Source organism: Mauremys mutica, chromosome 6 (genome assembly GCF_020497125.1).
Source record: "Mauremys mutica isolate MM-2020 ecotype Southern chromosome 6, ASM2049712v1, whole genome shotgun sequence".
In the NCBI taxonomy this organism is placed as follows: Eukaryota; Metazoa; Chordata; order Testudines; family Geoemydidae; genus Mauremys; species Mauremys mutica.
Genome location: NC_059077.1, coordinates 76,060,726 through 76,086,378, shown reverse-complemented (window position 1 = coordinate 76,086,378; position 25,653 = coordinate 76,060,726). Strand labels below are relative to the sequence as shown.

The window sequence follows — 25,653 nt, the reverse complement described above, 5'->3', positions numbered from 1 at the left end:
AATTCATTCCCAGACGGTACCTATGGGATGCCTAAGTATTCCCTTAACTAGTACATTTCCCAGAACACTGGGCAGGCATGAAAAGGGTTAAAATGATTAACCCCATTTTTTGGTTCATTGCTATGCAGGAACTTGTGCTCAGTGTCATCGCCATAGAGCCAAAAATACTGGTTCTCTGAAGTGTCCTGGGCACAGTACTTGATATGTGCCAGCTCTGAGCCTTGCACATCTAGGCTCGGCCATTAATAGCCCACCTGAGCTTGTGTCCTCACTTCTGAGCATAAAAAAATTGCTTGAGCCCCTGCACCTCTTTCTTAACAATTTGTGCTCAGGCAGTGCTTAATTTGTAAGGTAATAAATATCAGCTTAAAGCCACAGTAGGGAAGATAGTTCATCCCCATATTAATACCCAGTCCCGGTGTTTTTCTCAGTAGTTAAAAAAAATGATCTCTGATCTGTTTTTACATATGGTCATATTGCTTTGTGCACACTTAATACCTGGAAAAACTTAAGAAACCTCACCAGAAGCACAAAAACAATTTTCAAGCAGTAATCTTTATTTTTTGCACTCTACAGCTGTAAACTGAGCCAAATATGGGAAATTTCACCACTCTTCTCCTAGATAGATCTCACAAATGCAGTGTCTTTATGCTATTTGCTATAGGTCAGGCTAATGTGTTTCTAAGTGATTTTAAACTACTCAATTCATCTTTTTCCTACTTCACTATTATGGTTGGTAAAAGTTCATATAATTTTGGGTATGGTATACAGCCACTAAACTCACTTTTTGATAACATGGGCTCTATAAATCTCAACAGAAAAGTGTGGCAACAGAGGACAGAAGCCCTGAGGATGCTAAATTTCTCATTCTTTTAAAAATTAAATAATTGAGAACAGCCACACCTTTTCAGTAGATACAAAATACTCTTCCACAAGTTACTATTGTTGGAGGATGATCAAATTTATGGATACTCTTCCTATAGATTTTTTTCGTAAGCTTCAGATATTTTGGAATGTGTTGAATTTCATCATATTAAAACAGAATTGCACATGGATGCGACTGTATATTGTTTTTCTATTGCTCTTGTATCGTCTTGAAATTAATGGAAGTTTTGGATCAGCAAAAGTTACAGGATCAGGCTTTTTGTTTTGGAAACATTTTAGCCTGAAAACTAATGTGTGTTCCATTCATAAAACTCAACTCTAAGTAACATTAAGATGTCAAATGTTCGTGCTGCATGAACAATCTAGCACTCGCAAGTTCTTATGCTATATCCCAAATAAAAAGAATGCTCAGCACTTCTATCAAGTACCATCTTCAAAGTGCTTTACCAACGTTAACTAAGTAACCCTCACAACTCCTTTGTGAGCTTGGTAGGTATTATGCCCATTTTACAGATGGAAAAAAAAATGAAACAGAAGGCAAGGTGATATGGGATTAGAACTCAAATTCCTGACACACTCCTGTGCTCAAATCTCTGTACACATTCTCTGAATATTGTAAAGGTAAAAATCATGCAAAAAACTCAACCTAACACTTTTGTTTCTGCATGCATACGGAATATGGAGCAGACAAATCCTCTCAAATTAGCATCTGACCCATTCAGCAAAAAGATCAGTCATGATCAATAGAAGTTCAGAGCAATGGTTTGAATGACTTATGTCCCAAATATTGCAAAATTTTATACAAAAAAGGTAGCTAGCTCAGTTCATTGTCATAAGAAATGGGAGGGACCAGAGCCTTTTATAAAGTTATGCCTAATGTACTATCCACCATTGATTACTTTGAGAAAATAGGTTGTTACCCAAGCAACTGAAGACCACAGTAACCTAGTTGCTTTTGAGCAACCCACCAGAGGTTTTGCAGGACTTTTAGTCCTATAAAAAGTAATATTTCTCAGTACTTTGCCATATTAAAATATAAGATCTTTAATACCAATATGTATTTTATATTAGCAAAATGCTTTTTCCCACCCATTAGATTTAGGAGCAGCATCTGCTTGAGTATGACTTTTTAGCTTTGACAGATGAAATATGTTTTTTTGTTTAAACACTAGCCCTGAGTTTATTCCCAAATTTGCCAACTAAGCAAAACTCATCAGCAACAGATTTTGTAAGACAGAGAATTATCTAAAACATTTTAACATCTTCTGAAGGACACAATGACCAGACTGATAAAATAGGACAGGTAACATCGCTACCAAGTACTTACATTTAGCTAATTATATCAAGTTCTCTCCAAAATACAAGTGTTTCCAATCATATTTACTTATGCAATTTATGAAAACAAGTACACAAAGTATAATATAAAAGGCTGATTTAATATATCAGAGATTTAGTTCTTCTATGTATCCAGTCCATTAATGACTAAAAGATCTCCAGATCATGAGCATTATCAATTTCAATGGCATCCTCCGGATCCAGCTTTGTTTCACCATGTCCTTCCTGTAAATCATCCAACGAAGCCAGGGCCTCATTTGTGTCACTAGCAAAAGTTTCTCGAGATGCATCATCATACTCTTGAAGGTTGAGCCCTTTAATAGCTTGTTTCATCTTCTTTCCTAGAACCTGTATTCTCCTCTTCTTAGCAGCTTTTTTGTTTTCATACTCCTTCTGGTTTTCAACATAGAAGATTTCCTTGAAGAGGAAAATATTTATTTAATATGCTGATTATGCAAGTGTTTGCCTTATAATTGTTAAGGAAAAAAAACAAATGAAAGCCCTACACGTACCTAGCCATTAATATTGCCTTTATTAATCTTTAAAATAATAAGACTGTCACTAATCCAGAAAGAGTTAAGCAACTAGCAGGCTAAGTGACCCAAATTCAACCTTTAAAGACATATTAGCAAAGTACAGAAATGGTAATTGGGACTGTTCCTTATAAATAGCTAACAAATCCATGTTAAATAGACTAGATATTTGAAACGTAGACCTACCGTATACTATTAGAAAATCTGAAGAGAGCGATTGTAGCAGTCTATGGTTACCTATATCTTGTTAGAGGTTAACAATGTAACCAAACAGTTCCTGTCTGTTACTATATTCTATTGATTCAGAGATCAAAAAGGGGATATTAACATTTAGATGGAACTTGGGTGTAATAATATCATTGTCTATATTTCTCTTTGAAGTTTGTAGTAAACTCTCTATAAGCTTACTTAATGGATAATTACCTTATGCTAATGAATGCAACTAGTTACCTGTATATACATAGGAAATAGGAGGTTTTACTTCAAAGTTACAATGCTTCATACAAAAAATACCTACTGTAAAGAGGCTACCAGAGAACTATAAAAAGAACTCATAGGCCCTGATCCTGTTATCTCAGATCTGCTTAAGCTTTGTCAGGGGAAGTTTGAGTCGCAAGACTAAGGTCTCCAGCTCCAGTCTGGATCACCTTGATGTTGGACTATAACCTATGGAACTAATGCTGAAAGAATTCTTTGCAACTCTAAAGCTCACCATCTCTACTATGAAACTGAACTAAGAACTCTATTCATATCTGCATGCATAATGATCTTTTAACCAATACTTTCTTCTTTTTTAATAAATTTTAGTTTAGTTAATAAGAATTGGTTGTGAGCATGTCTTTGGGTAAGATCTGAAATATTTATTGACCTGGTTGGTAATGCATCCAATCCTTTGGGATTAGTAGAACTTTTTATATGATGAACAAGATTTTCAGTAATCATCATCATATTTGACTTGGCTGTCTGGGTGGGAGCCCAAGGCTGGGTTGCTTTAAGGGAGCTGTATTTCTGGCTTCTGTGTAACCAGTAAGGTGTTGTAGAAGCTGTTTTGTTGCTGGCTTTGTGAATCTAAGTATTAGAATAATCATCAGTTTTGGGGATCATCTGCCCCGTTCTTTGTAGTCTGCCCTGATTAAGTGACCTCCTCCTTAAGACTTCAGTCACAAAGACAAAAACAGAGAGAATAAATAGATTCCATTTTTTGAAAAATATTTGACAGCTGCCCATCTTTTTCAAATTGCCATATAATTGTGCGCCAGAGTATGTTTTTTTAAAGTCACTAATTCATATGGGTTGAAAAATAACCTTGAAAATATGAACCAAATGTTAGCTACTGCAAGACTGTCTGCATGAATCTGCAGAAAGGGTGAAACAGTAGCTTTAAGGAGAAATTAACTGCTCCCGTTATCTCAAATGGAGTGTTAACACGGAAGCCTAAATATGAAAGTTTAAAACATCAAGATTATTAATTATTTCACTGCTGATCAAACTTTATAGAAAACGAGATTGGGAGTGGGAGCCAGCAGAGCTTAGTGCTCAGCTGTAGTGCCTAGAGTGGTAGGCTGGGACTAGCATGAGAAGACTGGAGGGGGAGAAGGGTATAAAATGGGACCAGTTACACGTAAAGACTGACATTAGATCTGGCATGAGAGATTGTGGGATGGGGTGAGGGAATACGATTCAAGACTGGCATAAAGACAGGCTGGAGAAGACAGGAGCAGAAGGGGTCAGGTTTTGTGGCAGAGGAGGAGGAGTTGAAGGTTTGTGACCACTAGAGAACACGTCCCTACAGAATCTGGAATAGAACCCAAGATTCTAGTCTCACTATTGTTCTGCTGTCAATAAATATTTGTGAAGCTTAATGGCAAAAATATATGTTTTGTCCTTTTCTTATGCTGATTCAGACAGGATGACAATCTACTACTGTTACCATTTACTCTGTTAGCTCATATGGCAAAGGTCTGTGCCTTGGATTTAAAAGTTCTGATGCTGCTGATGAGTTGGTGTCAATATACTGCATGATGAATTTGAGGGTTTTTTAGTTTGCTTTTTTTTTTTTTAAACTGAGGATATTGCACACAAAATTACATAAGAACATAATTAAGTTTGTAAAGTCATGCACTCAAAAGATAGCTACCAAGGTCACTTGTATGACTATTTCTGGGGCCCTTCTACATATGTGTCATAATATAGTTTTTAATTACATGATTATATACTATTTTTATCACAATCCCCCTGCCTCATTAAGTGCATTGGATGGAGCATGCTCTGGGGATGAATCAGGGTTGTGTAGTAAAGGAAGCTGTTGTCTGTAGTACATCTGCTGCATCTGTTGCGGAAGTTGGAAGGGGTGTGGAGAGAGAGGCAGGGAACTGCAGGACGACAAAGGATCGTCTCAAGGTTAAGGCAGTTGACTGCTGCTCTGGAGAACTGGATTCTATCCCTGCCTCTACCACAGAGTTCCTATGTAATGGCCAAATCACTTAAACCAAAGCTTTCAGAGGTGGTCACTTATGTGTTCCTCATTTGAGACCCTGGGTCTGATTTGTAGATATGCTGAGGACTCACATATGCAACTGAAGTCAACGGGAGCCGTGTTTTGAACATATGAAGTGCTATACAATGCTAAGAACTCCGAAAAATCAAGTCCTAGGTGTCTCAAAATTGGACACCTAAAATTAGTGGCTTCTGTTGACTTTACTCTTTCTGCCTCAGCTCTTCATCTGTTAAACAGGACTAATATCCCCCCTCATCTGAGGTGGTGTTTGAAAATAAATATTAATATTTGAAAAGCACTCACAATACTACAGTGATGAGGCCATAAAAAAATCCATAAGGAAATTAACAATTCTGTCTTAAGTAGACCAAAATTTGGTCTTTTGAATAATGTGTCATGTGGCCACACATTGAACAATGAGGAGAAAACTAAATACTGAACAGTGGTTCATTAAATGAGTACTGTCCATTCTGTGCACTAAGTGAGGCAGGAGTTCTGTGGAAAAAATAGTATGTGATTGTACAATTAAAGACTTTTTTAAGTAGGCCCACATCAAATTCTTGGTCATGAGAAACACGTCATGGACTGTGAAATCTGGTCTCCCCATGAAATTTGGTCTTTTGTGTACTTTTATCTTATACTATACAGATTTCATGGGAGAAATCTCAAACTCGGGGCCTAACCCAAATGAGTGGTGCATGGGTGGGTTGAGGGGGGTTCACAAGGCTATTGTAGGTGGGGGTCATGGCATTGTCACCCTTCTGTGCTGCTGCTGGCAGTGGCAGCAGCACAGCCTTCAGAGCTGGGTGGCTGGAGAGCAGTGGCTGCTGACCAGGTGCCCAGCTCTGAGTGTCGCTGACAGCATCAGTGCACAAGTGTGGTATGGTATGGGACACGGGCGTCACTTTTTTGGAAGGGGGACAAATTGTCACAGCCTGTAATATTTTCAAAAGGGGTCCCAGCAAAAAAAACTTGGAGAACCTCTGGGCCACTTACAAATGTAACAGTAGTACAGTACAGTAGTTTGGTACATATACTGTATGAACACATCTGCAAAACTTGCTATTTATGCCATGACCAACCCGCAAAAAAATGTGTGATTTCTCTGCAATTTAAAGAGACCCCTAGTCATTACACATACACACCAAAAGCAGATGAATCAAGGAGACTGGCATTCCCTAAGTTTTGAGGCCTTGACTTTGCATCCTTAATGATGTCTTTTTAACAGTTTTGTGTGTGCGCAGTTACAGATTGTCACAATGAACATTTTCATATTAGTTTAACCCTCCTCCCTTTAAAAAAAACACTCTAAAAATTATTAGTTCTTCAAAGAAGGATTTTAATTTACTTTAGTCATAATAATTTACAATCGAACATGTTTACCTTGATTTGCTCTCCAGTAATGCTGGGTGTATTCTTCAGCAGATTTAAATAAACTCCTCCTGGCGTTCTTCTTCTACTACCATTCTGCATAAGGGAAAAATAAATTATTCATAATGGCAAGTCTAAAACAGATTCAAAATAATTGTCATTTAAGAAATCTAAAATTTCCCTTAATTTTTATTTGAGCAACTCGTTTCTTTACAAAAATATAAATAATAAAAATACTATTGTGGTAGTGCCTAAGAGCCCCAGTTAAGTACTATGACCCTACATGCTAGTTGCTATACTGAGGAAGCATCCAAGACACAGGCCCAACTGCTCTAGGTGCTGCACAAGCGTATTACAAAAACAGTTCCAACCCTGAAGAGGGTTTTGGGTTTTTTTGAGCTTCATCTACCAAAAGTGGCCAATGGACCTATAGAACACTATATAATTGGATACGTGAGTTATGAGATTTTTTTTTTAAAACTTCATTTAAAGCTTTAAGCACCAGTCAAGAGGCAAGAATTGGTGTATCAGCTCACACCAGCTATCAATTCACCTATGCAGGTATTATGATTATTATTAATTTGTATTACTGTAGCACCTAGCAGTCGCAATCATGAACCAGACCCCAATGTGCTTGGTGCTGTACAAACACAGGAGAGAAAAAATTCCTTCCCCAAAGTGCTTGCAATCTAAATATAAGACACAAGACAACTGATAAAAACAACCAGGAGTCCTTGTGGCACCTTAGAGACTAACAAATTTATTTGGGCATAAGCTTTCATGGGCTAGAACCCACTTCATCAGATGCATGGAGTGGAAAATACAGGAGCAGGTATAAATGCATGAAAGGATGGAGTTGCCTTACCAAGTGTGAGGTCAGTCTAACGAAACAATTCAATTAACAGCAGGATACCAAGGGAGGAAAAATAACTTTGGAAGTGGTAATGAGAGTGGCCCATTTCAGACAGTTGACAAGAAGGTGTGAGTAACAGTAGGGGAAAATTAAGTTTAGGTTTTGTAATGACCCAACCACTCCCAGTCTGATGCATACAGACAGGGGAGTACAGGGAAACAATGAAACAATATTTGGAAGCATGATAAGCAGTTCTCAGTACACCAGCAACTTAACCATTGCTGAGTTTTTTGCAGGCCTCAGAGCAAAGGAGAGTTTAAAGGTGGATAATGACTTAGTTTTGCAGATGTTTAAAGAGAGCTTCTCCAAGTGTGAGGGACAGCATGGGAGAAAGCATGAAGATGCTTGTTTGAAAATTTAACAAGTGGGTGATGGAGGATGGCATCACGGGCCTATTAGAGGTGGGAGTTGACTTTTTGATAATGAAAGATGGTCCATAGTGTAGTAATATTTCATGGGTGAGCGTTAAATGTCAAACTACTCATATAAGTCTGTGAGGTGGAGAAAAGGGTGCAGAAGGCAGTTCTTATATGATAATTTAACTCATAGGATTCTAAGTTCTGTCATAACTACTTATATTTTTCAAAGACCATAACAGTCTAAGAAATTAGATGTTCAGATCCTTTCAATGGTTTTCTGTAATGGGAATGTGAGCAGTTACTTCAGCACATTACTATCTAAAATCTCATTTATTAGGTTCTGTAGTGTCCTTTTACTTAACAACTCAAATGCTTAATTTTAGCTAAGTTAGCATTTTTGTCTCAAGAGGTATGACAGACATTAAAAACAATTCTGAAACCTCCCTCCCTGCACAGTAGTTCTGTGCTCCAGTTGAGTTCAGTGCAGGGCCGTCCCATGCCATTTGGGTGCCCTACGCAGCCGCCTCCCCCCGCCCCCACGGGTCTGGGAGGCAGGAGCTGTGGGGGGTCACTTTTGGGGGCCCCACAGGCCCAGAGGATTAGTGGGGGGCTGGGAGCAGCCCGCTCTGCTTCCCTCACTCCAGCCCCAGCCGTGTCGCTTGGAGGAGGGGGCTTGGGGGAAGCCGAGCAGCCCGGCCCCAGCCCCACTCTGCTCCGCCAGCTCCCAGCTGCGGTGCTCCACTTCCCACCACCAGTGAGAGCCAGGGGCGGTCCTTTCCCCAACTCGAGCGACATGGCTGGGGCTCGGGAAAGGGAAGCGGAGTGGGCTAGGGCCCTGGACAACTCCCTCCACCTTGCCTCTTACCCTTCCCCCCTGCTCCGCCCCCATTCCACCTCTTCCCCCAGTGACCCCGCACTCACCGGCGGGAGGAAGTGGAGCGCCACAGCAGGGGGCTGGAGGAGTAGAGTGGGCTGGGGCCAGGTTGCTCCACTTCCCACCGTTGATGGTGAGTGCAGGGTCACTGGGGGAAGAAGTGGAATGGGGGCGGGGGCAGAGCAGGGGGGGAAGGGTAAGAGGCAGGGCAGAGGGAGTTGTCCAGGGCCCCACACCCCCCAAGGGATGGCCCTGCCCCCTGCGGGGGGGGGGGGAATGGCCGAGGGATAGGGCTGGTTGCCGGGGCTGGTGCTGCCGCATATGCAGCACGCAGTTGCCTAGGGCACCATGAAATTTGGGGCAATTTGGTGTCCCAAATTTCATGGTGCCCTACACAGCTGCGTATGCCTAAGGACAGCCCTGGCTCAGTGGCTGGTGTAACATCAACAGCGGCATGTGGCAATGGTGTCATATTAAAGCATGAATGGAGCCAAACATTAAGAGACCTGAACATTATGGACATTTAATATATTGCTAACAATAATAGAATTTAACTCTTTCCTTTATACTGTTTAAACACCTAAACTCTACATCATTAAAGAGGCTAATTTTTTCAAAACAATCAACAGGAACAACCCAAATGTCAATACTAATACTGAAATTTGGTTTTAGTGCATTTACCTTTAATCATTTTAAGAAAAATAACTACTAAGACAATACACACATCACTGTGCATAAAACCCTAACATAGAAACTAACAGCAACTATGAGATGATCTTTAGGTGTTGTCAAAAATACTTCTGTGGCACATGCACAAAAGAATTCATTGTTTGAAGAGTATGAGGGATAAGCATTGTTAGGAGTTACATCCTTTTTTTTCATTTGAGCTGGCAAATGTGTTACTCCTTTAAGGTAGCATCTCTTCCTAAGAGAAGTCTAGTTCATTAGCTGGAATTTTAGATACAAATGGGTTATGTCTCATTATCAAGAATGATTGCTGGAAATATATGATTAAAGTAACATGTATATTTTATGCTCTTCCCAAACCTCAGTTGTTTTACAAACTTTGATAGCCCCCAGCCAACAAGAAAGCCTATACAGTACTATCCAACACCCAACCTGCTTAATGTATTTACATGGCCTATGTAGTAGACTCAGATACTGCAGAATCTAATACTCCTGTGGGAATTCTGCGCCACTGCACAGGCACAGAATTCATGTCTAGTGCAGAATCCCCTCCCTCCCGCTCCGCCGCAGAAAATACATTCAGCCCAAGAAATGCTGCAGTTCTGCCTTTTGCCCACCAGAGACTGCTGTGGTGCCAGAACAGCAGGCTGACTAGCAACAACAGCTAGCAGCCAGCTGCTTTCATCACAGCAGCCTGCCTGTGGAGCCAGGTTAGGAGGCAGAGTGGGGCACATGGGACTGCTGCGGGGGTCACAGACTAGGGTTCAGAAGGGCTAATGGGAAGGGACAGAATGGGGTGCAGGCTCAAGAGCTAATGGGGAGAAGTAAGGGGCCACACGAGGTGCAGAGACACATGGGGACAGGGGCAAATATACCTGGCTGAATACGAGAGGCTTGGTGTCAGCCAGGGTCTAACATGGGAGAGGCTCCCCAACTCCCTAATAATTCCTCCCCCGAAAAAGAAACTGTTCCATACTACTCTCACCCACGTTCAACAGTCTTCCCAGCTCACACTCAGACTCCTTCCCTCTCCCTCAGCTCCTTCGTTAGCCCTGACTATCCCAAGCCTTTGCACTGAGGGGTGCAGGAAACACGTTTCTGTATTGTAGTTTAAATGAATTACTCAAAGTTCTGTTTTAATATGCCTATAAGGAATCTATTTGTCAGAAACACATTTCCTCAATTTTTTTGGTCTGTATTGTTACAGACATACTTGCTGAACGGTATTTTGAAATAAATTACCAAAATAATGGAAACTCGCATGATTATAATGTGTTATTTTGACAAATAAAATATGCAGATTTTTGCAGAATTTTAAAATATTGTGTGCAGAATTGTTAATTTTTTGGCACAGAATTCCCCCAGGAGTAATCTAAAGTTTTCATTATAAAAATAAAAAGTTACTAGTCCTCATGTTTGTGAAGACAACATCCCAGCAGTGTCTTCCTAAGTCTGCTGACTGCCTGAAACAATAGCTGGGAGATCTGAACTCTCTCGCCTCCAGGGTGGATAAAAATCAATGTTTAAAAAAAAATTAGATTGGTTTTTTCCTCAAAAAGCATTTTATCAAAAGAATACAATCTAAAAATAGTTTTAAGATACATTAGCGCTCAAAGATATCTCATCATGGAAAAGGGATTATAAATTCTTTTTCTATAGTGTGAGACAGACTATTCACGTAATGTTTAAGAAAAGTTTTACAAACAAGTTCATGGATTAGGGACCCAATCTTATGAGGCTCCAGGGGCTTCTGTACAGATTATTTAGGTTAATCTTTTTATTTACCCAATGGGACTCAGTGCTCAGTCTACATAGAAGACACCATCAGAGATGCTTAGTTTTGCAGTTCTCAAACTGTGGATTTGTGTCTCCAGAGATAACATGCTTGTTAACAGCAAAAATGTTTTAAATAAATAAATAAATAAATAAACAAACAGAGGTGAGAAATAATAGATCTCAACCCTATTGTCCCTCTGCAAATTTGTGTACACAGGGTCAATACCTCACCTCTCTCTAAAAGTGCAAAGTTTCAAAAAGTTCAATGAATAGAAGATTGTTGGGGGTGGAATAGATCTGGACAAGGAGATATCTGGAGATAAACATGATAAGGGAGAGATAGGCAGTAGAAACAAAAGTGAAACTGTTTGAGCAGCATATTCCAGAAGTCTTGAGGTCTGAGTATAGCCAGCCTTCATTGATTTGAGATCTACCATACCATTCTCTCACTAGAAGGGAAAAACTATAATGGCAGCAGTCCGTAAAAGAGACCCAGTTTGGGAATATTTTAATGAAGTTCCTCTACCTGTGAGTAAGACAGGCATGCATACAAAATGCAAACAGTGCAACAAAGAAATGTAAGGCCTGGTTGCCTGAATGAAACAACATCATGAGAAGTGTTCCTTCTCAGGAGGAAGCTGCGTTGAAGATGATGAAAGGAACATGTCTGAACATACAGGATCTTCAGGTTGGTAAACTTTTTTATTTCATAAGGACTTCCCATCTTCCTTCTGGACTATTCTTGAATTCTCATGTTTGAGCAAAAAATATAGTTTTTACTCTATGGTACTATCATTTTAGATGCAGTTGATATAAAAAATAAATAGCTGAAATAGGCAGAGCTTCCTTTTACAATTTCACCTTTAAAGTAGTACTGAGGGTCAGTGAGTACAATGAGTAATACTAAATGAGCAGTATGGTAATAATTATTAAATAACTGCACTGACTTATTTTGTTTAGGAGAATCCATCCTCAACATACAGGATTCTGAAGACTATCCACCTTCAAGATCACCATCATTTTCTACAGTTTCGAAGTTATCTGCCAACGATAGTGTTTCAGTCACATCATGTATGTCACATAGCCACAGTATATCATCTCTAGCAAAAAGAAAAAAAAAATCTCCATCATCCAGAAACAACCACAGATAAGTTTGTGATAAGAACCAGCAGATTACAAAAAGAGGTAATTGACGAAAAAATTGCCCAGATTGTTTATGCAACAAACTCTCCTTTCTGTATGATTGAGAACCCACACTTCATTAACATGGTTCAGTCATTAAGACCAGGATACGGTCCACCCAACAGAGCAGATGTCGCAGGCAAATTGCTGAATAAAGTGTATGAAAGAGAAATTGAAAAGTGTGCAAAAGGTCTAGAGGGTGAAATTGTTAACTCGAGTCTTGACGGGTGGAGCAATGTCGACAATGATCCAGTTGTATGTGCTTGTTTGACAACAGAAGGGAATGTCTTCCTTACAGAAACAACTGACACATCAGGAAATTCACACACAGCAGAATACTTACAAGAAGTAGCAGTAAAAGCTATAACTGTGGAAAAAAACCTCAAATGCCTAGTACGCAGCTTGGTCACAGACAGTGTGGCAAAATGTATCCAAGATGAGTTCCAAGCTAACAACATACAGTTGCAGTGCTCATTTGATGCGCTTCCTAGCCAAAGACTTCAGTGTTCCAGAAATAAAGGCTAATGTTGTTGAAACTGCAAAATACTTCCATAATAACCACTTTGTAGCAGCTGCTCTGAAAAAAGTGGGAGGAACCAAGCTAACTCTCCCACAAGACATGCGATGGAACTCAGTAGTGGACTGTTTTGAGCACTATATCAAGGACTGGCCTAATTTGATGACACTGTGAACAAAATCGTGAAAAAATAGATAGCACTGTCAAAGCTAAAGCTCTCAACATTGGGCTTAAGAGAAATGTTGAACATATGCTGAGTATCCTGAAGCCTATTTCTGTAGCCTTGAACAAAATGCAGGGAAATAGCTGTTTTATTGCTGACGCTGTTGAAATTTGCAAGGAACTGAGTGAGATCTTAAAAAGAGAAATATGCAATGACAGAGTTAAATTACAAGCATTTAAAAAAAACAAATGGGACAAGCATTAGCTCCAGCTCATTTTCTTGCAAATATTCTCAATACTCAGTACCAGAGTCAAATCTTAACTGCTGAAGAAGAGTTGGCTATGACATGGACATCCAGCAATCATCTCTCCATAATGCCTACTATAACAAACTTCAGCGCTAAGGGTGAACCATTCAAGAAATAGGTGTTTGCTGATGATGTTTTAAAGAAAGTCACACCATTGAACTGGAGGAAGTCACTTAAGCACTTGGATTCCGAGACTGTTGAATTGATAATCTCACTTTTAACAGCAGTAGCTTCTTCTGCCAGCGTAGAAAGAATATTTTCTTCCTTTGGATTAATTCATTCCAAAATGAGAAATCGTTTAGGACCTGAAAAAGCAGGAAAGCTTGTTTTCCTTTTCCAGATTATGAACAGACAGGAAATTGAAGGTGAAGATGACTGAGTTAGATGCAGAAGCCAATATTTAAGTTTCTCATGTTGACCTGGCTGACACAGCCGATTTAATTTTTGGTTTTAAAAAAATATATATATTTCATTTAACTATTTTAAACAATTTTAACAAAAACAAACCTGATTTTAAAAAACTTGAATGTTTAAATTAAAAAATTCATATGCTTGTTTTGTTAAAATATTATATGTTTGCTGTTGAAGAAAAAAAAATCCAGAATACATAACATTGTTGTTTTAGTTAAATAAAACAATTTAAATGTCTGTCTGGTAATGTTCTCCTCCTAATACAGCATGGCAAGAAAATCTTCCAAATATTAATGACTGTTCACCTCCCAATGATTTCCTAAATATCTGCTTCAATTACCTTTGGTAAATGAAATAAGCAAACAATCGTTCATTTTCTGATACAGCTGTAAAACTAATCTGAAAAGTTTTCAAAATAAATCATTTAAAAAAATTTATAGTGTGTACCTTCTAAAAATGAAACCTACATCTATCTCTGAGTTGTGAAGAATATGTATTAAGGTTATAACAACCAACAAGAATGCACTTTTATGTAGAAATCCATGATTAAATCAAATCTTCCTAACTAGTGATTTAAATCAATTCCACCCTCCTCACCTCCATTTATTTCAATGCAGTGTAGTCTAAAGCCTGATTACACTTCATATGTAGGCTTTGAAGGATTAGATTTTTATCTGTAAATGATGGAAATGTCTATTTCATTTTACATGCACAAACCCATGAAAAAAATATTTCCACTGATAACTGAAATTTACAGATAGGCAAAGAAAGAAAAATGTTGCTTGAGAACTTAGTTTGATTTAAGGATATTTATTTTGTGCATCTTGACATGTGATGTTGACAATTTGTGTTCTGTTATAATGCTAATTTTTAATTTAACTCGGTGTCTAAATAATTATTGTCTGACATCTCCCCCACCTCCACCCCCGTGGTCTAACGCCCCCATAATTTCCCACAACTGCAAAAATTTACATTGAAAGACAACTAAAAAAAAATGCCTAAAAATAAAGTCAAAATTATAAAAATACAAACTGAATTTGCCAAGTCTATTTATATGTAAGCGTGATCTATTTAAATGTTTAGTTGTTGTTTTCATGGATCAAATGGAAAAGGGATGGGAATGAAGGCCATGGTGAGGACTGAGAGTTAATGCAAGGAATTTGAGAAATTTAATAGGCATGAAAGCACTGCAACAGTACTTAGTATGAAGATCGATTGCAAAAAATAGTTTTTCTTACCATTATGAAGAGTCCGCCATTTTGTTCCACTTCAGCTGTTTCCATAAGCAGTTCAATAGCTTTCTTATTTCCAATTATTTTCACTATTCGGGCTATCAAATCTTTCTTTGGTTCTCGAAGCCTAAAAAAACAACCCGCCACCCCCAGTCAATGGGATTTCTCACATGAGTAAAATTAAACATATGACTTCAATGGGACTACTCAAACGAGTAATGTTATAAACGCTACTGTTCGTAGGAGATTAGTTCTGGGTAACTGAAGCTTAAGATACATGCAGATTTTCTCCTTAGATATCTGTACTATCAACTCAGTTTTTTAAACTGATTTCAAAATATTGTACTTCTGATAGCTCAAACTTTAAGTAACATGCCTTGTTTTGTTTTTAAATATCTTTAAATATTTTTGTAAGGCTTTATTTCCTCCCTACTGATGTTTGTAAGGTCTTTTCAGCAAGCATTTGCCCATGCACATGTAGCTGCAGCATCACAGCTTACTATCTATGCATGAGAAACCATGAAACTGACAGTACATGAACTGCTGTCACATGAACAGAGTTCACATACAGTAATCTTAAATTCTTTGTAACTAAATAGATGCAAAGTTTTTAGACAAATATGATCAAGATGATGGTATCCTTTCAAATCCAGTTTTCTTTTTAAGGGACACAATGAAGTAGTTCAGGCCTATAGTTTATATTTTATTTTTTTAATTAAGGGTCTGCATCGGGCATGGCGGCGCGCCTGTAATCCCAGCTACTTGGGAGGGCTGAGGGTGGCGGATAACATAACTAGCATTTCTACACTGATCTGATTCAGAATGACAATTCCTACAAAGACAGGTATTAAACATGTAAATGAAGGAAAACAGACTTTCAGCATATTTTAGTGTAACTTCACAAAATGTAATGACACAAATTGATATTACTCATAAAGCCATAAAATGCCAAACTGGGGACTCTACACATCTATAGTTAACTAGAATTCATTTTACTGTACTATAATTTTTCAAAATTCAGAACATAAGATATTTAGTAAGAACAGGCAATGGCAATAATTAGTGTACATTTTTGGATACAAATGTTGTCTGTATCAGTTTTGTTTTTTGTTACTTTCCACAATGGTAAGTTTATGCAAACTATCTACTATTACACACTAAAACCTTAAAATAATGTTGTTAAGTTTGCAAAATCAAACACTCAAAAGTTAGGAAATGCCAGAATTAAGACTGTCTGTGCAATTCTGTATGCATAATACCATCTTTAATTACATAATCACATACTATTCCTCCCCACAGGACACCAGCCTCATTCAGTGCACAGGATGGACAGTGCTCACTAAGGGAAAAATAGTATATTGTTATGTAATTAAAGACTGTATTATGATGCATACATAGAATGAGGCCTGAAATAAAGTTGCACAAGTAACCTTGGTATTGGCATTGACACTATTTTCTGAGTGCATGAATTAACAAATTTAATATTCTTATAACAGTTTTTGTGTAATTGCCTAGGTTTTAAAAAAGGCAAACTGGAAAAACCCAGAAATTCCACCATATGGCATTATATTGACACCCACAATGCTCATCAGCAGCGTCAACCTTTAGATCCACAGCACAGACCTCTGCCACTTGAGTTAAGGAAGTAACAGAGCAGAAGCAGGTTGTCCCCTATGCTTGACCCCTTCCACTCTGTCCCTTTTGACCTGTCCTTGTCCCAATCCTGTCTTTTCCCCATACCTTGCGCCTCATAACAGTTCCATTTTCTTCACCTATCCAGTTCCAGTCTTTACTCATCAGGTTTCTCATCGCAGTCTGAGTTCCCTCCTCTTGGCCTCATTTGAATTTTCTCTTTTGCCACCCTGACCTCCAGCTGCCCTCACACTGCCACCCACTAAGGCTCCTCACCAGAGTTATCTCCCCTCCATCCCCCCACAATAGGTTATCAGTCCCAGTCTCCCCATCCCATTATCTCTGGCCAGGGCCGGCTCCAGACCCCAGTGCGCCAAGCACGCGCTTGGGGCGGCATTTTGCCAGCAGGGTGGCAGGTGGCTCCGGCGGACCTTCCACAGGCATGACTGCGGAGGGTCCATTGGTCCTGCAGCTCCGGTGGACCTCCCGCAGGCATGACTGCAGAGGGTCCGCTGGTCCCGTGGCTCGGGTGGACCTCCCACAGGTACGTCTGCAAGAGGTCCCCCGGAGCAGTGGGACCGGCGACCGGCAGCGCACCCCCTGCGGCATGCCGCCCTGCTTGGGGCGGCCAGATTCCTAGAGCCGCTCCTGTCTCTGGCTCCCAATCTCATTGCCCACCCAGTCCTCACTAGCCTCCAGCCTCAGTTGCATTCAAATCAGGTGGCTTCCTCCTCCATGCTACCTGGGACCAGCGAGGATTAATTCTTCAGAGCACAGGAGAGACAGGTTCCCAGCTCTCAGATCAGATGTTGGACCTGGCATAGGCACAGCTCACAAAAGCCCAGAGTGGCAACTGCAGGAAAAGTCCTGATCAATCCTGGGCTGGAGCATGCCTAGTGCAGACAGAATCTTTGAAGGCAATTAGCTACTAAAATTTAAGTTTCTACTGAGCATTTGTGAACTGCAATTTTTCAAAGAGTTGTAACTTAGCCAAATTTGGGCAGGTTTTCCTAAGGATGGCAAAAGGGACATGTCTGAAACAAATGCCACTCCCCACAGCAAGTGTCAAATACCTGCTCTGAAGCATATGTGGGTGGAGGCACTAGAGCTTTTTAATTAAAAGATTTCCACAATTTTTCAACATGGGCAAAACATTTTTTCCCCTAGCCATATTCTCAGAAATGGCTGAACACTTTTGGCTGAAGTTTTCAAAATAAATAAATACATACATACATAAAATAAAAAAGTTTAGCCTCAGGTTGACACCTTGCATGGAAAATTCAAGCGGAAACGTTTACGACTTTGACAAATTTTAACCAACTGAAAACAGGATCTTATAATGGGAAGTGTTGGGCAACCTTAATAAAAACTGGTGCTACCAGACCCACCAATAATACTGCATTTAGGTTTCAGGATTCTGGGAACCTGAACAAGCCATTCAAACCCTTATCTCATAATTTAACATGGCCACCTAAAACAGTCAACCACTCAACAAGAACACAGTCTTATTCTTCCCTTCAGTAACTTTCACATAACCTACTGGATTAAGGAACATAAGATCTCACCGATAAGAAATTTCATCTGCCACTTTTTCCTCAGAATCTTCTTCAGTAATCTCGTACATCCCTTTATAATTCATTTCTAATCTTTCACCCAGTCTGTCCTTGACAGGCCGTTTCCGTTTGAGAAGACTTTGTCCATTTTCTTCCTCTTTTGGCGCTGTTTTTTTGTCATCCTGCATGTATTCATCTAGCTCTTTATTTAATATCTCCACATCCTGGTCAGTTTCTTTCATCAGCTTTTTAGCCAGTAAGTAATTGTAAGACTCAGACTGCCTACTCTTGTCAATAGTACCCTCCATTCCTAAAATTCCAAGTTCAGTGGCCACTGCATCCTGATTTTGTTCCTGAAGCACTGCACCCCAAATATTGTTGATCTTCTTACCCCCTAGGACAGTTTGCTTCTGGTGACTCTGGCCAAACTGAAAAAGCTCTGGTTTAGCAGGAGGGAGGTTAAAACATTTTTGTCGTTTCCGTTTCCACACAGAAGCTTCATCATCTGAATCAGAGAAGCTCTCATCACTTGAGTCCACACCATTGGTTGTTCGATAAGGAACACTTGGTGCACAGGGTGAAATGGTGCTCTGGAAAGGTTTGGTTGAACTGTTGCCATCATGTGGTTTCTGAAATGGCAAAGTCATTTTGTATTCATTCAATTAGTATTTCTAAAAAGGAAAGCTACCTTGATGATTTGATTATAATTAGTCTCACTAATACACTAATTTACTCTGACTCATATGTGAGAATAATTTTAAAAAACAGACTAGACTAGATATACTTTATTTTTAACTAAAACTTTCATCCAAGGACTTCAAAGCACCCTACAGACACCAAGTCTCATTCAGAATACCCATTGATGATTCTCCATTTCAGATAGGTAAACTGAGATGTTCAAGGTTACACAAGGTATCTGTAAAGAATAGATACTATAACCCAGTTCTTGCTCCTAGTTACAGGCAAACCACAAGATATACTGCTGCGACCATTGTAAACTTAGCATTCTTTACCGATAATTCCAGTTCTAAAAAAATTATCATAACAAGAGCTCCTAAAAGCCAAGATAATCTTAAAACTAATCTTTTGCCTCCTCAATTTTAGATGAATACATTCCTCTCTTTAACCCACACACTTTTTCAGTAACCTGATGGCATTCCTGAATTATTTTCTAACATAAAGCAACAGAAGTAAAGACTCTTCAGCTTTTCTTACCACTGTATGAAATATATAACTGCTTTGAATGAAAGGGATAGCTGACAGCACAAGACTTTGGAAAAACATGGTGAGCATAGCCCTATGCATTAAAAATGCATCTGTAGTTTACATGCTCCTTTCTTGGTGTACATCTCAAGACTGTATTATCCTATTCAGTATTATCCTATTTTCTGCACTTCTCCCACCATGTATTTCTCATACGATCTGATAATATACACATGAAAATCAGTATTTACTAAAAAAAAGTCTGAAAGCTAATTAAGTGCAGTCTCTCCAGCAGGTAACGGTTTAAACACAAAAAAGAGACATAGCTTTAAATTCAGAAGGACATAATTGCTGTCATGACATGTCCTGTTGAAAGGTTTTCAACAATACAGCACAACTAACCATTAAAAAAACAAACAAACAAAAAAAAACCCCAACACGTGCGCTGGCAAACGGTGGTAGTGGAAAAGCAATTAGACAAACGGGTGGGGGTTACTCATGTTTCACGGGACAACAGTACCTACCTATCTGATAAAAAAAAAACACTAACTAAGCTCATGCAATGTCTCTTCCGAAGGGAAACACCCAGCAATTCCTAACAACAAATCCCACTGCTCGTCTCCCAACCCCCTCCCCACAAAGCACAGCAACAACAGCTCCCCCCACCCCCCAGCCAGAGGCACAGGCTCACTATGCAACACACCAGGATAGCACTGGAGATGTGCCGGGGGTGGGAGGATGCGGGCAGGCGGTTTATCAAGGGAGCTGTTCCCAACCCATCTCTCCTGGCCCCTTCCCGGCAGCATCTCAGCGCCGCTCCGGCAGGCCAGGGGCCGGGGCATTTCCTCGGGGCGGCGCGTTCCCTCGGGCTCCCCCAGCACTGCGCGGAGTCTCCCGCCCTGAGGCCCGCCCCGGCCGCCCGGCAGCAGCAGTGGCGGGAAGCCGGGGCTGGGTCAGGAGACGCGGTGGGGTCCCTGCTAGGGAGGCGGCCGAGCCCCGAGGGCCACCCCTCACCTGCGCGGGGCCCCTGGCCGAGACGCTGGCGGGCATGTCGGAGTCCGAGTCCGAGATCTCCCCGTCCTCCGCATCCTGCTCCATCCGCCGCGCCTCCAGCGCCATCTTCCCCGAGACCGCGGGCGCACCACTGAGCGCCGGGGCCGGAGCCCGCCAGCGCTTCCGCTCGCAGGGGAGAGGGGGAAGCAAATGGCGCCGCCTACCTCAAACTTCGCCCATGCAAGGAGCATCCGCAGGGCCTACATGCCCCAATGTGCCTTGCGCTGGGCGGGCGGGCGCGCCGCAGGGCATGCCGGGACCTGTAGTCTTTGTCGGAAATCCCCATGGAAGGCCTAGTTGGGTCTGTTCCAAGGGAAAAAGAAACCCAGGCACGTTGTCCGGACACCATCTTGCCACATCCTATTACATCGGCCACCACCGTCAGGTCTCTGCGTGGGCAACGTCACCCGACTGCTTTGCTAGAGCATGTCACCCTGTGACCACTATTACGGGAGCTGGAGAGAAAAGATCCCTGTGGCTCTCTGTGAGCTTACCATGTGGTAGCACATCAGCAAGGTGTCACTGGATTGCCACTTCCTGATGGCATAGTGTTGCCACATTATCTCAACAGATAGCCATACTGTATGATTGTGTTGCTATCTTTTGTCACTCTTCAGGGCCAGTTACAGTCCCTATTTTTATTTATATAATTATATTGTTCAGATGTATAACACTGTTGGTGTCACCAGGCATGGCCCAGTGTTGACAGAGGGGTGGAAAATGACAATGCCAATAAGGTCTCCCTGTATCAGGCCTTTGGCCAGCTTGCTTGTCCGAACCGCTTCCATGTTTAGACTTTAATTAACCCCACAGGCCAGATGGAAAGAATGGAATGTGTGGCAACTAGTTATCAGTACCAGGAGGCAATTATACAGCCTGCTTGCACCTGGCTGAAGGGAGTGAAACAAAATAACCGGTCGGGAAAAAGTTACTAATGAGATGATGTATTTTCTGCCAAGTATGATTTAACCTGTTTAGAGTAATTGCTACGTTATAATGTATTTGCTGTATGGGAACTAAAAGGGAGGGAGAAGGGGGAGGGGGAAGGGGGAGCTGGGCAGTGGGGGGTAATAAAGATGCTTAGCTAAAATCATGTATAAAGAGAGAGAGCTGTTTGTATGGAGTGTGCTTGATTTGAGACGTGTGTCTCCAAGCATCCTGCTTTGAGATCTCAAATAAACCTTTTTTTTGCTTCTCCACCCTGGTGTGTCTATTGGAGCGAGGCACTCCGGGCAACGAACCACTGTTGCTGTCGCCTCGGGCCTTTGTGCCGGCAACAACACCTTCCTTCCTAGGCCTGTAATGGACTTTACAAATGTTAATGAAACATTAGAAAACTCCTATTAGATAGTTAAACATGATTATTCCAGTTTTACAGAGTAAGTTACTGTGGGCCTCCATGCCTAGCCCAGTGTTACATGCAGCCAGGATAAAATGTGACTCATTATATACCCCAGTTTCCAAGGTTAACTCACAGTAAAACAGTGTAAAAAGGTGTCTATACTGTAGCTTGATCTGCGGATTGTGTATTAATTATATTGATTACTTAAGAATTCCTAGTTATCATTCTGAAGTTTGACAGGTTCTTGTCCCAAGATCAGGCTCAAGTGTTATTAAACTTACTGTTCAGTTGGAAATCACAATGTGCACAGTTGCAACACTCACACTTTAGGAACCCTTCGGTATTTGTAATAGTTTATCAATACATTTAGCAAAGTCACAAAAACTCTAACCCAGCAAGGTAGAGAGAGATAATAAAGAATGTACATCTGAACAGCCATATACTCACTATGCCTTGCAGAAAAACTTGAAATGTTAACTATTATCTTCCTCATCACCTTCCTCATCATCACCATTGGCCATCATCCTGGCACCTCCCAAGGGCTACATCTCTCTCTCCTCTTGTACACAGGCTGGGATACAACTTTTATAATATGTTATGCTGACATCATTATAGGTTTCTTCCCTCTTCTTTATTTTTATTTCCTCACCCTACTAATGTTGAGGTGCCCTTCTATAGGTTAATATTTTAATAATCTCAACTTATCATCATATCTGTCAATTTGTTGCCATGGTACTCTTGTGGTCAGACATCTGCAGATGTTCCTATCTTAAAATATCCAAAAACTGTTTTTTGTTCATATTCTTGTGGTTGCCTGATGTCATTATGTACAGACTTCTCCCTTAAACATTCTATTCCCAGTTCCCCAAAACTTAGGGATGACAATTGGGCCATTTATGTGTCCCAAAGGTCATAGGTCTCAAGCCTTATGCTTACTGCTAAAGCTAATGTCTTACAGGATACAGGCCTGTAGGTTCCTTGCGTTACTGCTAAATAAAATAAACACTAAAACTAGCTGTGAAAGAACTCAAATGTGAAGTTGCGGAAGTATTAACTAAGGTTTGTAACCTGTCCTTTAAATCGGCTTCGGTACCCAATGACTGGAAGTTAGCTAATGTAACGCCAATATTTAAAAAGGGCTCTAGGGGTGATCCCGGCAATTACAGACCGGTAAGTCTAACGTCGGTACCGGGCAAATTAGTTGAAACAATAGTTAAGAATAAAATTGTCAGACACATAGAAAAACATAAACTGTTGAGCAATAGTCAACATGGTTTCTGTAAAGGGAAATCGTGTCTTACTAATCTATTAGAGTTCTTTGAAGGGGTCAACAAACATGTGGATAAGGGGGATCCGGTGGACATAGTGTACTTAGATTTCCAGAAAGCCTTTGACAAGTTCCCTCACCAAAGGCTCTTACGTAAATTAAGCTGTCACGGGATAAAAGGGAAGGTCCTTTCATGGATTGAGAACTGGTTAAAGGACAGGGAACAAAGGGTAGGAATTAATGGTAAATTCTCAGAATGGAGAGGGGTAACTAGTGGTGTTCCCCAAGGGTCAGTCCTCGGACCAATCCTATTCAATTTATTCATAAATGATCTGGAGAAAGGGGTAAACAGTGAGGTGGCCAAGTTTGCAGATGATACTAAACTTCTCAAGATAGTTAACACCAAAGCAGATTGTGAAGAACTTCAAAATGATCTCACAAAACTAAGTGATTGGGCAACAAAATGGCAAATGAAATTTAATGTGGATAAATGTAAAGTAATGCACATTGGAAAAAATAACCCCAACTATACATACAACATGATGGGGGCTAATTTAGCTACAAGGAGTCAGGAAAAAGATCTTGGAGTCATCGTGGATAGTTCTCTGAAGATGTCCACGCAGTGTGCAGAGGCGGTCAAAAAAGCAAACAGGATGTTAGGAATCATTAAAAAGGGGATAGAAAATAAGACTGAGAATATATTATTGCCCTTATATAAATCCATGGTACGCCCACATCTCGAATACTGTGTACAGATGTGGTCTCTTCACCTCAGAAAAGATATTCTAGCACTAGAAAAGGTTCAGAAAAGGGCAACTAAAATGATTAGGGGTTTGGAGGGGGTCCCATACGAGGAAAGATTAAAGAGGCTAGGACTCTTCAGCTTGGAAAAGAGAAGACTAAGGGGGGATATGATAGAGGTATATAAAATCATGAGTGATGTTGAGAAAGTGGATAAGGAAAAGTTATTTACTTATTCCCATAATACAAGAACTAGGGGTCACCAAATGAAATTAATAGGCAGCAGGTTTAAAACAAATAAAAGGAAGTTCTTCATGCAGCGCACAGTCAACTTGTGGAACTCCTTACCTGAGGAGGTTGTGAAGGCTAGGACTATAACAATGTTTAAAAGGGGACTGGATAAATTCATGGTGGCTAAGTCCATAAATGGCTATTAGCTAGGATGGGTAAGAATGGTGTCCCTAGCCTCTGTTCGTCAGAGAATGGAGATGGATGGCAGGAGAGAGATCACTTGATCACTGCCTGTTAGGTTCACTCCCTCTGGGGCACCTGGCATTGGCCACTGTCAGTAGACAGATACTGGGCTAGATGGACCTTTGGTCTGACCCGGTACGGCCATTCTTATGTTCTTATGTTCTCTATGGGCTACAATACTTAAGGTCCAAATCCTGAAGTTCTAGTTCAGCTTTTACTTAGGTTCTGGCCCTGCAATAAGGGCAGAACCCTGTGTTTGTGTGGTGCTTGTTGCAGAATAGGGGCCTTAGGCTCAGATCCACAAAGGTTCTTAGATACCTAAACCACAGATTTATGTGCCTATGTCTCAATTTTAGGCTTCACTGCGATTCACAAAACTTGCACTCCCTGTACGTGCCTAAACTCACTTGGCTCCTAAATTTTCAAGGTAAACATTCCCTTGGTGCCTAAGATTCTGCCTCTGGGTATGCACATTGTTCTATCTCCCTTCTAAACCCAGCACAATCCACAAACTGGGGGGAAATGGGCATTCCTCCCATATCTTCCCTGCAGGGCCCGATCTGGAATGCATTCTCTGAGCACACCTCATGGATTTGGCCCTATTCAGAGTCTAAGCAAGGGACCGAAGGGGGCCAACCTTATAACTTTTAGCTCACTGGTTAGAGCACTTAACAGGGAGACCCATGTTAGTTCCACTGTCTGCCTAAAGGTGGAGAAAGGATTTGAACAGTGATCTCCCACACCTCTCAGAAGAGTGCGCCACCACTACAGGAGTATTTTGATGTGTGGATGTCTCTCAATCTCTCCTGTTTAAACTTTAGGGTGAGAGAGAGAATGTCATAAGAATGGCCATACTGGATCAGACCAATAGTCCATCTAGCCCAGTATCCTGTGTTCTGACAGTGGCTGGTGCCAGATACTTCAGAGAGAAAGAACAGAGCAGGACAATTATTGCGTAATCCATCCCCTATCATCCAGTCGCAGCTTCCGGTAGTCAGAGCCTTAGGCACACCCAGAGCATCCTTGACCATCTTGGGTAATAGCCATTAGTGGACCTATCCTCCATGAACTTAACTAATTCTTATACTTCTAGTATAAGAAAATCCTAATTGTCCTCTTATTGGCAATATCAGAAGAGTAGCCAAAGGTGGGTGTTAAGCTACCTCGTATGTGGTATTAACTATACACTATAGTTCCTCCAAATCAGCAGAGCTGGCCTTACCGTGAGACGATCTGAGGCAGCCACCACTGGGACCCAGAGTGTAGAAAATTGTGTCTGCTACTGGTGCATATGTATTCTCTCTGCTCTAGATGCACAGAGATGGTGGAGTGCTGTGCTGGAGGAA

The 25,653-nt window shown here is 40.7% G+C and overlaps 1 protein-coding gene across 1 annotated transcript; it reads right to left on the bottom strand.

Moving 5' to 3' along the window:
• Window positions 1–536: 536 nt before the first annotated feature.
• On the bottom strand, window positions 537–20,677 carry PHAX (phosphorylated adaptor for RNA export). The gene is made up of 5 exons (XM_045022120.1): window positions 20,445–20,677; window positions 18,240–18,856; window positions 15,049–15,169; window positions 6,634–6,717; window positions 537–2,637 (listed from the first exon to the last, which is right to left on the bottom strand). The coding sequence occupies exons 1-5, from the start codon at window positions 20,547–20,549 to the stop codon at window positions 2,368–2,370; spliced, it is 1,197 nt and encodes a 398-aa protein (XP_044878055.1). The 5' UTR covers window positions 20,550–20,677; the 3' UTR covers window positions 537–2,367.
• Between the last annotated feature and the right edge of the window lie 4,976 nt (window positions 20,678–25,653).

Bases quoted from the DNA above. Each gene is read 5' to 3' on its own strand.
- PHAX (XM_045022120.1), bottom strand. From the start codon at position 20,549: ATGGCGCTGGAGGCGCGGCGGATGGAGCAGGATGCGGAGGACGGGGAG. The intron at 15,170-18,239 runs GTGAGATCTTAT...TTGTTTTTTTAG, and splicing joins GCAGATGAAATTTCTTATCG to GCTTCGAGAACCAAAGAAAG. The intron at 2,638-6,633 runs GTAAACATGTTC...TTCCTCTTCAAG, and splicing joins TTACTGGAGAGCAAATCAAG to GAAATCTTCTATGTTGAAAA.